The 16,024-nt window shown below is 35.1% G+C and overlaps 1 protein-coding gene across 1 annotated transcript in view; it reads right to left on the bottom strand.

Moving 5' to 3' along the window:
* The window catches only part of LOC124353401 (lutropin-choriogonadotropic hormone receptor-like), a 210,134-nt gene extending 196,581 nt beyond the window's left edge, over positions 1-13,553 (bottom strand). Inside the window, exons 1-7 of the mRNA XM_046803245.1 lie at positions 13,321-13,553; positions 3,450-3,532; positions 3,009-3,059; positions 2,820-2,911; positions 2,570-2,621; positions 2,135-2,185; positions 1,991-2,041 (exon numbers count right to left, since the gene is read on the bottom strand). Of these exons, the coding sequence (XP_046659201.1) occupies positions 1,991-2,041; positions 2,135-2,185; positions 2,570-2,621; positions 2,820-2,911; positions 3,009-3,059; positions 3,450-3,532; positions 13,321-13,553 (613 nt within the window). The remainder of the gene's footprint in view (positions 1-1,990; positions 2,042-2,134; positions 2,186-2,569; positions 2,622-2,819; positions 2,912-3,008; positions 3,060-3,449; positions 3,533-13,320) is intronic.
* Positions 13,554-16,024: the final 2,471 nt, after the last annotated feature.

The raw sequence follows: 16,024 nt of genomic DNA, 5'->3' as shown, positions 1-16,024 counted from the left end.
TGTTAATCAACAAAACCAACCTTCAGGAAGAGGCTCCACGAGATTCTCACTGGGTTCAGTAGACGAATTTCTTTACTGCATCTAAGGGCGCTCTTGATTTTCCGATGCATCAAATGACATGCCTGAATTTTATAGTAATAATAGATCATTTTAAACTAGCATTTCAATTATATTATATCTACGAATACTACTTGCATAATTAGTAATATTTACAATAGTAGACAATATCACCTGTTTTATAGCACCGCTATAATATGTAACGTTTTGTGGCTCAATTAAAAGTTTGCATTTGAATCTGTGGTGTGTATGGTGTAAACAAAATGACTATGAAGAAATAAGAGAACCTTCAGATTTTGCAGAACTCATTAACAACAATTTATTGTTTTTATGTATTCTGGCATGCCAGTTTTTCTTTCTACAACCAAAATTTAATCCACTACAGATATTTTGTTTCTAATTGCAGATACTCGTATTTCACGACAAGCTTAAAAGAACAACCACAAAAACTATTTAGAAACAAAGTAATTAACACAATCACTTTACTCACACGCATAATGAATAAGAATTGGCCAAGTATATTGCCACAGGTTGTGAGTGGAAGTGTGAGTGGGTAGTGGCTCATGCGGGGTGGCTGCAGCAGAAGCACTGATATACCGCAACACACATGATTAACACTTCATTCAGTTAATGACGTTCACACATACTAACGCGTAATTGCAATTGCATATGTAATCGTCCTTCACACATTACAATACACAAATGTGTTGCACAAACCTTCCATTCCTTATTTTATTAAATGCATATAATCATATTCAAAAAAATAGTGATAGTCACGCAGTTATTTTCTTAGAGTTTTACAATTAACACATACAAATACCCTAATAACTATTATTTACAAATTTTAAGAATTATTATGAAAACGTACTTTTTATGGACCACTATTCACTTTCTATAACTTTTTCAAACATTTGCAACATTGATGGTTCTTATTGACTTTCACACCTAACTATATTATTAGGATTTGCATGTGTTAAAGAGAGAGAAACAGAGTGTCTACCCAGGGCATATAATCTTCGTGACCACACAACCATTAGATTAATGAATTAGTAGTTTATTTTTATTAAAAATTTATAAATTTAACATTTTGTAATTTTATTGTTTTTTTTTTTAAGCAGATTCAATTCCAAACGTTAGAGAACGTCATTCAGCCGATCACGTTTACAATGTTAATGCTGCATTTATACTTTGAATCTTAAATATGAATGATCTCCAAATAACTGTATAGGATATGTACAATACTAATCTAGTGAATATTTGTAAGAAACAATATTAATTCATGAGTATTAAATAAAAAAGATTTTATTTTGTTGAAGTAATATAAATTTCTATATACATTTCTAACCGTGAGGACGAGTATCAGCTAGACGTAAAACATGCGAATGTGGAGAATTCTTCAAAAAGAGATATTTTAATGAGATTTGGGTGCCTGGAGTGTGGATTCTAGTGATATCAATTTAATACTTATAATGCAACATATCCTTATTTACACTCATAGCATCGTTGGCTCTAACTGATACAACTAATTTAGAAAATTTGGTAGATGAACGATCGCCTAAGGCCTTATTCAAACATTACATGATTTAAAAATCATTAATTACGTACATTTTCCTTAAAATGTTTTATATCGTGCTGACATACGTAACCTATTAAGTAACATACGTCACCTTACATACATAATCCCTTTGTGGACTAATTTCATATTATAGGTGATATAAACCTGCAAAAATAGAATAGAAGAAATAAAAATTGTTTAAAAAGTGTTTACGAAACTTTGTAAATGTCACTAAATTAAAAATGTTATTTCAAAACGAAAAACCCAATCAAACGCTTCACTGAAGTGGTTAGCCAAATACACATCAAGGTACAAAGCCCCACTATAAGTGGCCTACATGTTAAACAGTTGTTTTATCGGTGACTAAATGTTGCTCACTATGTGGCACCTTGCCAACAGACCGGCTGCCGCTTGTCAGTCTCTCTGCCTCTGTGTAAACAAACACACATGCACGTACAAAGCTCCACTATAAGTGGTCTACATGTTGAACAGTTGTTTTATCGGTGACTAAATGTTGCTCACTATGTGGCACCTTCCCAATAGTCCGGCTGGCCGCTGTCAGTCTCTCTGCCTCTGTGTAAACAAACACACATGCACGTACAAAGCTCCACTATAAGTGGTCTACATGTTGAACAGTTGTTTTATCGGTGACTAAATGTTGCTCACTATGTGGGCACCTTGCCAACAGACCGGCTGCCGCTGTCAGTCTCTCTGCTTCTGTGTAAACAAAACACACATGCACGTACCAAAGCCTCACTATAAGTGGCCTACATGTTAAAACAGTTGTTTTATCGGTGACTAAATGTTGCTCACTATGTGGCACCTTGCCAACAGACCGGCTGCCGCTGTCAGTCTCTCTGCCTCTGTGTAAGCAAAACACACATGCACGTACAAAGCTCCACTATAAGTGGTCTACATGTTGAACAGTTGTTTTATCGGTGACTAAATGTTGCTCACTATGTGGCACCTTCCCAATAGTCCGGGCTGCCGCTGTCAGTCTCTCTGGCCTCTGTGTAAACAAACACACATGCACGTACAAAGCTCCACTATAAGTGGTCTACAAGTTGAACAGTTGTTTTATCGGTGACTAAATGTTGCTTACTATGTGGCACCTTGCCAACAGACCGGCTGCCGCTGTCAGTCACTCTGCCCCAGTGTAAGGCAAACACACATGATCGTACAAAGCCCCACTATAAAGTGGTCCTACATGTTGAACAGTTGTTTTATCGGTGACTAAATGTTGCTCACTATGTGGCACCTTCCCAATAGTCCGGCTGCCGCTGTCAGTCTCTCTTGCCTCTGTGTAAACAAACACACATGCAACGTTCAAAGCCCCACTATAAGTGGTCTACAAGTTGAAACAGTTGTTTTTATCGATGACTAAATTGTTGCTCACTATGTGGCAACCTTGCCAACAGACCGGCTGCCGCTGTCAGTCTCTCTGCCTCTGTGTAAACAAACACACATGCACGTTCAAAGCCCCACTATAAGTGGTCTACAAGTTGAACAGTTGTTTTATCGGTGACTAAATGTTGCTCACTATGTGGCACCTTGCCAACAGACCGGCTGCCGCTGTCAGTCGCTCTGCCTCTGTGTAAACAAACACACATGCACGTTCAAAGCCCCACTATAAGTGGTCTTACAAGTTGAACAGTTGTTTTATCGGTGAATAAATGTTGCTCAGTATGTGGCACCTTCCCAATAGTCCGGCTGTCGCTGTCAGTCTCTCTGCCTCTGTGTAAACAAACACACATGCACGTTCAAAGCCCCACTATAAGTGGTCTACAAGTTGAACAGTTGTTTTATCGGTGAATAATTGTTGCTCAGTATGTGGCACCTTCCCAATAGTCCGGCTGTCGCTCGTTTGTATTCACCGGGATATTCTCACGCACATTGGAGAGCGAAATTAAATCTGTAGACCTACAGGAATAAACATAATTAATTAACTAAAGCTTTTAGAATTTAGCTTTAACAGAATATATTTACGCTATACGCACAAGCTTTCACTACAGAATCCTGTTTCTGCTGGACTCAGCGTTTATTCATCCATACATCATACATGCTCGACAGTACACAGGGCTATATCCTTGGGAATTTTGGATGTCAATAATATAATGAAAATAATTTATCAATTCAGTTCCTTCAAGTTTACCGTTCCCCATAAGTATGATAGTTTGTTAACTGGCCAGTTCTTACTAGACCAACTTATTTTGGAGTTTTTTTCAGCAGGATTATTTTTTTATATGTCCTTTGGTGTCTTGGCTGGTAAATCACCTTGATTTTATATTCAGGTTATTGATATAGTATCGCTTTGTTTTCCCTTTATGCCCAAGCATCGATCCTTAGCTCGTTAAGTTTAACCTATGCGAGGACTTTATGTTCACTCCTTAGTGGTGTTTATGTTCACTTGTCATTAAGTCCATCAAACTTCACTTATGAGCCAAGCTTACTCCTCGGTTAAATAGCTGCTAGTTCTAACCTTGCTCTATGTCCCTTTGGAATCAATCTAGGAACATAATTAAAAACTGCCAATCATTGAATGTAAGTTGCCACATAACTCTTTGTGGTCCACGAAATAGATCCGTAAGAAAATAGTAAATATCCTAGATAAGCGCGAGTTAAAATGGTTTAGCTCCATATTTTAAACACATTTATACTCTGACAGTTTGGTTTGAACTCATTACTATTTACCAGAGAGAAAGCTAATATTACAGGTGAAGTCTGAAGGACTTAGTGGGGCAAGTGTTATATTGCGAGACTGCTAAATAAACACAATGATCGTAAGGATCAACATCCTGAGCATGAAGGAACAACCGAAATATAGTATAATGATAACAACAAATAAGTTAAACGTAAAATCAAAGTTGCCTAATAGCTAAGAGCACCTAAGAACATCTATCCTCCAGAAAACATTTATTTAAAAGGACTATTGCATTGGCATGTCTGGCCAATAAAAAATAAACGTACTTCTCTTCATAGTAAGCCTTTGGGAGCCAAACTGATTGGTTCAGGCTCAATGAGTCTTTAGTCTTTCAAACTTTTGGAGCTTCAGGTGGTTTGCGCTTACCTGGATTACATGTGTATAGGTATACTTTACAAGCAAAATCCCAACCGCCACACATTATATTGCTGCTAGCTCGTGGTTTCTGGTAGCCATCAGGATGCAGGAATATTTATACAAGTCAGTATCATGCCTTCCTACATTAAAATAAGTTAATATCTGGAAGCTTTATCTCTCAGTTACCACGGTAACACGTAATTGATCGCTTCTATGGTATACCTCTTTTTCTTAAATCCTTATACTTCTGATGTTTGAACATTCGTCCTGGAACCTTTACAAGCCTCTCAAAAATACATGGCAGTTTGAAAATCTCAACCTCTGAGAGCCTTCGGATCTATCTGAGTTCTCAAATCGTAAAAATATCGATGCTATCTACAAAATATCTATTTTATAATAACTCTCAGTCAATGGTATGAGTTAGTCTGTACCTGTTACTGGTAATTAGGTCCTTAAATAACCTTAAAGAACACATGACCTCTGGGACGCCCATTGTTTTCTGGAAGCCTCCAGCAAATCTAGGAAATCAGGTCTACAGAACCATAAACCTGGTCCCCGATGTCCAATTTAGTAGGAGCAAATCTGACTTGCTCTTGTAATCCTTGCCTGTGTATATCACCAGATCCTTAATTTCCTCCTGCTGTTAGTACCCGCAAGGAGCTTATAGGGAAAAGCAACTTCTTCACACTTTCAGCCTTGATCCCTGAAACACCTCTTTGATCTTACAATATTTATTGGAAATACAAAGTTCATTGAGATGTAAATCGGATTATCGAAGTTTCTAAGTTAAAACATGAACTGCTTTTGATTAAGCGTCTGCTTAAAAATACTTGTAAATTTTTAGTGACTCTCAACAACAAACTTGAGTTAGGTACACTGTGAAGATGAATTTAATGTTTACGTTTCAACTCACAACATTAACCTTTATATTTATTATATTCTTTCACATAAAATATTGTTTGGTAACTTTTTCATTGTTAATCTTTTGAAGAATTTATAAAATGTTGAAAAAAACTAAAAAACTTTCAATAATATTTTTATTAATTTTTAATATCCTATATGTTAAAATTATGATGGAATTTATTACAAAATTATCATCTTTGATACTACCTAATTTGATAGTCATTTACAGTTGTATAAGAGAGCAAGGGTTTAAAATGGGTCGTTGAAACATGCACTATTTCCGTTGGTTTTATATTGTTGATTTTAATCTCTTGACAAGGATCTGAAAATTTATTTTACAAATAGAAAACAATATATTCAGAGGATAATGTTTTGTAGATTGATACACTTTTAAATATAGCATGATGGTTGTTGTAAAACGAGATAGTGTAAGCCTCTACTCAACACAAACAGTAAAACATTGCTATACAGTGATATGCGGTACACAAACAGATGACGTGATTGTCCATTAGCTATATTAGTTCAGAGTCCCTCTAGCCTAACTTACTCACAAGTTAACGCTTTAGACCTCAATAATATTAAGTGGTCATGACAAACCACTTAGTTTTACTTCCACAGTGCTCTCACGGTTCTGTCTCTTTTTCAGTGGGGAATAAAAAGTTACCGAGTTCTAGTCTCAAACAATAAATCCTACAAAGTTATTAATAATAACGAACCTTCTTCACCAAATAAGTTGAATTTAGCAAACATAACAGACACGAAATTAATATTAAAAGCAAAGATGTTTGTCGTGTGTCAGGGCGTAGTTTGTTTTTATGATATGGTGGGGGGGGGGGGGGGTGGGGGGGGGGGGGGGTGGGGGGGGGGGGGGGTGGGGGGGGGGGGGGGTGGGGGGGGGGGGGGGTGGGGGGGGGGGGGGGTACCCAAACTTTCCAAATTTTAATTAAAAACCCCCCAAACAACTAAAAACCAAAAAATAAAAAAATATTTAAAAATCACCACACTGCAATATTTAAAGCACCGATGGAGGAATGGAATCATCAGGAACCTGCCCCCTTTGTTTGGATCTAGCTGGCTAAAGGGGCTTTAACTCTCTCTAATGGCCTCAACTGAAAGGCACCAGGTTGTTAGGACTTTGAACTCTCGAGGATGGTAGACAGGAGGATCTTCGTGAGTTTTACTAAAAATAGTAGCGAAGTAGCTGGCAAAAAACACGGCAAATTTCTTCAGGATCTTCCGCTACCGATTCCTCATGACGAATCGTCCTGGGTATGTTCGATGTTTTTCCTCTGTTGACTGACATAGCTCCAAAAAACTTTTAGGGTTGTTCGACCACTGAATCATTGATACGATCCAGGAGCTTACGACGACACTGAGAAACAAGAACAGTACATTGGGCTCTAAGGCGCTGAAATATCGCGTAGTGAGTAGGATCAGAGGTTTCCTTGAAACGTTTGTGAGATAGCTTCTTCTGAATAATCAGTTTTTTCAAATCAGTGGAAAACCAATGAGGAAATGAGGTTGTGCCTATTTTCTTGTATGGACAATTCATTAGAATAGGCATTCCTGAGTTCATCACAGAAGTGACTGAAAAGCGTTTCCGCATTAGTAGTATCAACCAATGGGTAAGACAAACTGGCTATATAGTTGAATACAGCTGGGAGATCGCAGCGTCTGAGATCAGGAACAAGAATGTTGAATATCATGGCGTTGAATGCGCGCTTGGCGCGGTCATTAATTTCTGCAATTATATTCTCAGTGGTTGAAGGTGCCGGTTCAGATGCCAAAGAATCAACTCTTTTTCAAGGCTATCAATGCGACTTTTCACTACTTTCAATCCTAGCCTCCAAACCATCCAGCTTTACCTTGACACTATCAATTTTCTCTCTCAATATCATCTATCTTGACCGGGAGATCAAGAAGGGACTCTACCTGTGTTATTGAGAGCATCAATTTTTCCTATCATGGTGTTTCATTTATCCCATACATCACTAGGAGAGTTGTTTAGCTAGGGCGGAGCAATCCAACCTGGAGCACGGCCACTTCATATTATTGTTGCTACTGTATTTGCTGTATTCAGCTTTAGGCATTCCGATACATTTAATATGGAACCAACGTTGACAGGTAAAGTCGCATTGAATTGCGTCATCTTCATCCATAACAGCCTTGATACAGACTGGACATCCCACAACTTCAGGACTCTTCTTTGGTGGCATTGTAATAAGCTGAGTCTTTTGTATTCAAAAGCTTTTCACTATGAAACGGCTTCTCCTAATGAAGAACTAGATGATCCGAGCCTATTTCGACTTGCTAGCAGTTACAGATAGTATTGAAACTCCGTTACAATATGATTGATTCAATCCTGAAGTGGCCGCTTATTATACTGCAGCTGATATTAGTCAGGTTAATCAGATTGTTTACTATACGTACTAGAATAGGATATTTACTATTTTAGAGCTGCAGCCAAACATAATACGAGCAATTCAACATTACATTTTCAAAACATACTTATAAGACCACTATTATCAGTACTGCTATCGTATGGAGTAAGTCAAACAATCATGGTTATCAGATTTTTGACTAAATCATAAATGCAAAAATAAGTTGATGTTTGTCACGTTGACTGACAACTCACGGACTATGTACTAAAGTAGCGAGGAGCAACAAGAAACGAGATTAATACACTCGTCAACACAACCATACCAATCCAAGCGAAGCGAATTAAAATATACAGGCTACATGCATAAATAACATGCCAAGCTATTTGGGGTTCAGTTGATTGAATTTAAGTGTCTGTGACTTGCTGAGTGATGATGACAGCTGGAGATCGTTAGTACTATCAACGGTGAGTGAATTAGGGTTGAAAAATTAATTGAATTATGCAAAGATTAAAACGACAGAATTTAAGAAACTAATAGGTAGATGCACTCACTCTGGTTCAATTGATGATACAAATATAGTCTAAATACACCTGAGCACCAATAACAAAGTATATACAGTCAAATAAATTGCACCAGTAAAATACGTTAGATTCAAACTGCTATCCAAAGACCAAAAAAAAAAAGCCTAATGATCCAGGCTCCTTTTAAAAAAGGTAATGATCCAGCCACAACCAGCACACTACAGAATAAGAAAATAAATCTGTTTTTTTATAATAACTTGTAAATGCTTCATTTACAAAGACATTGCAGAACATTAAATGTGTATAGAAAGAATTTGTATTTGATTTGAGGATATAAATGATGCAGTAGGTCTATAACTCCAGAACCTGACTGTATTAAAAATGAGAATACTTAACAGCACCACTACAGCTAATATGTACTTTATAATAGCGTACTAATCTAATCTAATTTAAATGGACAATGGTTAAGGAAATATAAAAACAATCGAATAAATGCACTATGAGCTTAGTTTAGTTATGAAGTATATTTATTACAAATCTATACCTTTTAACTAAAGTGTTTCATTTAAATTAATATAGATGTTTAACCATTCTTTATACTTTAGTTTTTCCCTAGTTTGAAATATTATAAGTTAAATTTAATCTACTTGTAATCAATCCACTTTAAAATACAATATGTAGACATAAAATTAGGTGACGATATTGTTTCATAAGCTTATTTGAAATTATAATTTTGTGGTTGTAACACGTATTAAGATTTTTATAATTTAATACTAGAGCTTTTCTTCCATATTACCAAATGTATACGACCTTATTATTGTAAGAAAAATAAGAGAATGACAGTTGGAAGGCGAATTCTCTTATTTGTAAAACAATTGTTGAATAATTTTAATACAGTTTTAACAGTTTTTTTACTGGTTTTTCAGGCGGAATAAGTTAATAGCTTAACTATTTTATTGTAAAACAACAAAATTGCTTTGAATAGTTCAAATAGATATAAATAGTTTGATGGTGGCTTCAAACATGATATTTCTCCAGTTGTAAATTCGTAATATAAATCAACGTATTTAGCAAAAACATGGTACTGTTTGTTTGTAAATATAATTAATTAATAATTATGCAAATATTTTATTTTGGTCGGTAAGTAAGATTAATGTGCAATACTCTCCTCGTAATTAAAGGCAGATAGAAAAGATTAATTAATTGTTTGTATGCCAATCATTCAAATTTTTTGTTTCTCCGTGGTTTATAAAGTATGGAATATGATGTTCCCTCTGTACACTCATTGAATTTTCAATTAACAGCCATTCAAGCAAAAGTTTGCTCAGTATTCATTTGGGTGATGAAGCTGTTTTCTCAGAATGCTCCGTAAAATTTCTTGGCCTTATTATTGACTGCAATTTGTCTTTCCATCTCCACATAGAGCATGTATGTAGGAAGCTGAGTCAGGGTATTTTTGTGCTCAGAAATCTGGCTCGTTTCGCATCAACTGAAATTCTTACTGCTACTTATTATGGCATCATCTATCCATTCATATCTTACGGGGTTTCCATTTGGGGTTCTGAAAGCACCAAAACTAAGTCTGTGTTTAGGCTTCAAAAGAAAGCTTTAAGAATAATTTATCATGTCCCATCCAGAACCTCATGTGCTAACCTTTTTTCCTCCAACAAACTTTTAACTTTTCCTTCCATTTATATTCTGGAAACCTTATCATTTCTTCATAAAAACTTTCACCTTTTTAATAGATTTTTTTCCGACTCACATGTATGGAACAAGAAGTAAACCCAGATGCATTATGAATATCCCGCCACACTCCACCTCATTTTTTGAAAATCATTTAAAATATTCAGCAGTAATTCTTTTTAACAGTCTTCCATTAAGCTTAAGATTAGTCCAAGATTACACAGTTTTTTAGAAAAAAATTGAAATGGTTGTTGATCGAGAAGGCTTACTATTCTGTTAAGGACTTTTTAGCTGATAAGATAGTGTAAACTTGAAAAAGTAAAATTATTTTATTGAGAGACATTATTATATTTTGTTATGATTTGTTGACTTAGCATATACATTGTTAACTCTGTCAACATGCTGAATAAAGAATTTGAATTTGAATTTGAATTTGAATTTAAGACTAATTAAACGAGAAACACTAAAGTGAGATGTCTCTGCGTAATGTATGCCCTGGTCTTGTGACGATAACCACGAATCCTTCCTTTTATGAGTCGAAATATTGTTGTTTGTTTTCTATTTAATTTAACAATACTATTTTTTAATAATATTTTACCATTTTGAATGGCTTAATAAGTTAAATAAATATTCAGAATTAAAGTAATAGTCTGAGGGCCGATGACAAATTTGCATTGTAAAGAACACAACCTAGTTTTCGTGAAATGTATAGAGGCATTTTCACTAAAAAAGAAATCTATCGTCAATCACGTTACTTCTGATGAGTGACGAAATAAAAACATATCAAAAGATTTTAAAGTATTAAAAATACTGGGATAAGTTATCTTACAGATCATAGTTTCAGTTTAGTACACTACAAACCAACAAGTTTGATTACACACATTTGGGTAGATTTGGTTATTTTCAGTCTCTTTATCTCGTTGACTGAAGCTGATGTTAGACGACTACCTGATGATTGGGTGTCACTAAGAAGCAAATTGTCTAGGAAAACATTCATCAATTAATATGTTCACCCGTTTCTGTACTAGGCCATGTAAACCCCCTCAAACACTAACACGGCTGACAGTCAATTTTTATTGTCAAGAGAAGTTTCTCTATCGATTGCAGTAAAACCTAGGTTAAATGGTCATGTAAAATGCAAATTGGCTCTCAGCTCCCAGACTATAAGAGCGTTTAAAAGCGTTTGCTCAAGCTTTGTGGAAACGATCTCTTAGTGCCAATTTTAACGAGACGATACCATTTAAAACTGCATTTCATTATTGGAAAAAAATAAATTGTTCTTTCAGATTTATTTGATGGAATTTATGAAGTGTTAAGATTTACTTCCTTTGCCCCGGTGTTTTAAGACGATAAATAAAACATGCGATGCAGTGCAGTTATACTATTGTCAAGAGACAACGATTCGTTCTGATGAAACAGCTCTCGGTGTATTGATAACTTCCTGGTACACCTAGTTTGAAACTTTGCGTTATATTTCATAATGTTTGTCTAAAAATTTGTAGATCTGTAAGATGTCTCCATCTGTGTTTGGTTTAGACCTTTTATTCATTTTTAAGCTTATAGTCAGTGCCCTTACGATGTATTTTTTGAGACAGAGAAATATAAAACTTTTTAAATTATTTTTGAGCAGTTTTAGATATTAGAGTATAATTTATGGGTATCTTATAATCAGGGCTAAACGACAATTATTGAAGATAAGTATGTAAATCTTATACAGTAAAAAATATGACTGGATGGAATGTTATGTCTTGCATTAAAAAATCTATTCCTATAATATTTTATTTCAAGATGTTATATATGTTATTAACTGAGTTTTAACGAAAAGAGCAGAATAATAAATTTGTAAACGAATTGAATATAAGCATATGAGATTTTTTCATGTAATTTATTATGAAGGAAACAGGATTTTTTCCTTGACATTTGCCATCGTTCAGTGAAACAAGAAATCAGTAACACTTACGTTTCGAGATCTGCAATCTGATCTCTTCTTCAGGTAAAGAACTAACCTAATACATATTTATAAACTAGGTTAAAATAAACAAATCTTACCAAAGCGTTGTGGCACGCCTAAGTCAGGAATCACAACCTACATGTTGTTTGTAAAATTCACTAACTCTATAAACATGCACTTAATAAACAACTATAAAAAACCCTAATCATTAAAACAGAACTACGGAATACAGGTCACAATACGTCTTCACTCGTCTACTAACCACCTACGACTGACCAGAGGGACTAGCCAATGGTAATCGTCACGGCTGGCTAAAACAAGATGGCGGAAATAAAAGGGAAGCAGGACAGGAATGGGCCCTTTCGTTATTATTGGTTCATGCGAGATGAACTTCTTAAAACCATATTGTGACTCCGCATTGGTTTATTACAAATATCTGATCCGTTTGATTCTTTTGGTTTTCTCTTTAGTTCCTTTTTTTAGAATTGGCAACCAAAGCGGCCTAATCTCGACTGATGGTTGACTGATTGGTTAGTCTGCCAATTTAATGTATGTTGCCTCAATTGATTTCCTTTTGAAGAAATGTGGTTCCCGACGTATTATGTTGGCTTCATCCCAATTCATATGATGGTCTTCGGATGAATTTATTAATTTGTTAATTTATTAATTTAAATTTATTAATTTATTAGGCTGTGGTTTCCTAGATGCGTAATAGATGCACTACGTATGCGTATCTAAGATGCAGCACACTTGTCTTATGGGGTTTCGTATACTCGGTTTCCCAGGCAACGTATCCAGTGCGCGCGCATCATTTGGCTTACTGCTTTCAGAGCAGTCAACTCCGAGATACGCTGCGTAACAGACATGTCTTGTGCAATATCAAAATTAGAATAGGAGGGAAATGTCGCCGAGAAATGTTTTTTGTAATACATACTGTTGAAATACTCCATGAACATATTCCTCACTTAAAAATCTTCAGATTTGGCAAATCCGCTGGTTCCAGCCAATTGTATCATGTTCTTGGTTGGGACCTTATCCACAACGACATGTGTCGGAGTTTGGGGATTGTTAGCAATGAACTCGTTCATTTACATGTTGTAGAGGCAACAACACACAAATATCACCAAATCTACTGTCTCAGGTTTCAAATTAATTGGGGCAAAGAAGATTCTAAACACAACACACATGATTCCAAATGCACTTGCCGTTACTTTCGGGCTCTGCACAGGGCGTAATTGTAGTTCCTCTTAGAGGAGTCTGCCACAGCTTGTTTCTGGGTGAAAGGTTTCATCACATGTTTATCCAGTCTGAATGCTTCATCACCGACAATAACATAAGGATGTTTGATGTCTGATGCTGGCAAATTTTTAGGTGGAGGGAAATATTCCCCGTTTGACACTTTGTCAGATTCCTGCATCTCCTTCCTTTTCATAGGATCCAACATCAATTAGGAGAAATTTGCAGTTAGCATCAGCCATAGTAAATAGAACGATTGAGAAAAATCCTTTAAAATTATGAAAAAGACTTCCAGTCTTGTCAGGAGATAAAATTCGGACATGTTTCCCAACGATACCTGCTACACAGTTTGGAAACTGCCAACGATCCCAGAACTCTTGGGCCTTTTTCTTCCAATTGATTTAAATAAACTCAATTTCATTGTCTATTAAATTTTTAGTCACTAATAAGCTGTAAGCACCATCACTGTCTCTTCTTTAGAACATCTCACTGCACTGTTTACGTTTTTTGGAGCTTATAATGCCACAATATCCATGTCATGATCTAAATTACTGTATAGCATTAGTGCAGCCGCCAGCAATTTCTTTTTACGTGAAGTCATGTTACGCACAACCGTATGTATTCTACGCAGTCTACGAAACCACTGGACGGCGCGGCGGCTGCGTTTTTGACCGAGGTACAAGCCGCAACGCATCTATTACGCGTCTAGGAAACCACAGCCTTACCATATGTAACCTACTAACTGTAGCGTTTTAAAAGCTACATTGGTTGGTTTTTTTATTAAAACAAATTAAATGAAAATTTTGGGAAAGAAATATTGGGACTTAATTTTAATTAGATTGTGAGAAGTTAGGATAAAAACGAATATGTAATCCTTTTGCAAGTTAGTTCTGGTAACTTTAAATTATTAGGAAGGCGGTTCACTGCCTTCAATTGATCAGAACTTGTCTTGTACTGCAATTACGTCAGATCTGACATGGCTATTGTTCTCAAGTTGGATACGGCTGGGCCAATGAGAGAACACCGCGGATGTCCGTCAAAAGGGGGAGAAGGGGGACTATAAAAACCGCCAGCTCATAATTTTCGCCCTACTTTTGGTTATTATCGTGAATTAAGTTGATTACAGTGCGCCGTGTTTCTAAATTTTTTTCCGCGACGGATTTTGAGGTAAGCACCAAATTTATTGTACGTTATATTGAAATAGTCTTCCAGATCTGATATTAAATTAATTTGGTTGTATTTTTTATAAGAAAAATTAAATTTATAGAAACTACAGAGCAATCTGCATAACTGATTCTTGATGAACAATTAAGCACAGTAGAATCAAACAAGTTACATTTGGTTCAAACTTGCAAGAACAAACAATTAAAATTGAACTTTGTTAATAACTTTGATTAAATTATGGAAATTTAGTAATTTATTAATATTTAATTTGAACTTTTTTTATTGTGAATTGTTAATTGGAAATTAATTGAACTTTAATAATTGTTTGAGAGAGCCGTATCTGAATTGCAAAGACTTGAAAGTTAAGGTACAACTAGTGGAAATAGAAGTTTGATTTTTATTTTTGAATGTTGAGTGAACTTAGAATTTCCAAGTGGTATTTGATTTTTATTTGAAAACCTTATTATTTTATTTCAGAAGAGAGTTCTGATGTTTAGTTTAATATATGTGACTGAAATTTTTATTTTTTGCCAAAGGACCTTTCTAATATTAATAACCGGTTTGTCAATTATTTGTGGATAATAGAGTGATGAAAATTCTGAAACATTGAACTTTTTAATTTAGCAGTTTAAAATAAATCAATTATTTTTATTTAGAACTGTGATTTTTATTTAAGACAAACCAGATAACATTTAATTATTAAAAATCTAGTAATAAATGTTACTGAATATCCACTCGGAGCTTACTAATCAAAAAATATTTTATATCGTCTTGGATGTCTGAATATTAATATATACAATCCAAGTCGTTATACTAACCTAACACATACAACATATTTTGGTGACCTGGTGTGTAGCATACAGTAAAGACAGCGTGCAGACTTTTATTGTTTAAACACTGGTATGAACTCCAATATTATGAACAAAAATTTGAATGTGGCAAGATATCTTGAGAAAAATTGAAATATACTAAATTTGAACTATTTTTAAAATTGGAAACGTACTGAAAAGTGACAAGTGACATATTTTTAGAAAGAGTACTTCTTTGGTTGCTCAAATCTTTAACGAGGTAACAGTAAAAAAAACTTAAACCTTACAACTTTGACATTATGAACCAACTTCCAATAGGTGACTTGTTTCAAGAAGGAAAATAAATAAAAAATTGTTCTAAAATGACCAATAAATAGAGCCTTTAAATTGGTGTATGGCTCGACCTACATTTATATTTGAAACCTTTCAAAATTAACCCTTGCTCTCACCCAAAAGTGCTATTTTGAGATATTATGGGGCCTTAAAAATTATTTTCCCTGATCTTTGGGGTCAAAATATAGGGATTTTCGTTAAAGAAAAAGTAAGTAGGCTCACCCTGTATATAAATTTTGCTGTAGTATTGTTTATAAATAAATGTATTTATAATTATAATGCTTATTTAGACATTCGATCTAAATCCATACGCCTCAAAATCTACCAAATTACAGGATACATCGGTAACACCCTGGGGATAATATGGCACCCA

The sequence above is a fragment of the Homalodisca vitripennis genome, chromosome 1, assembly GCF_021130785.1.
Source record: "Homalodisca vitripennis isolate AUS2020 chromosome 1, UT_GWSS_2.1, whole genome shotgun sequence".
In the NCBI taxonomy this organism is placed as follows: domain Eukaryota; kingdom Metazoa; phylum Arthropoda; class Insecta; order Hemiptera; family Cicadellidae; genus Homalodisca; species Homalodisca vitripennis.
The sequence above is the reverse complement of the archived record's forward strand: the minus strand, read 5'-3'. Positions and strand labels throughout refer to the sequence as shown.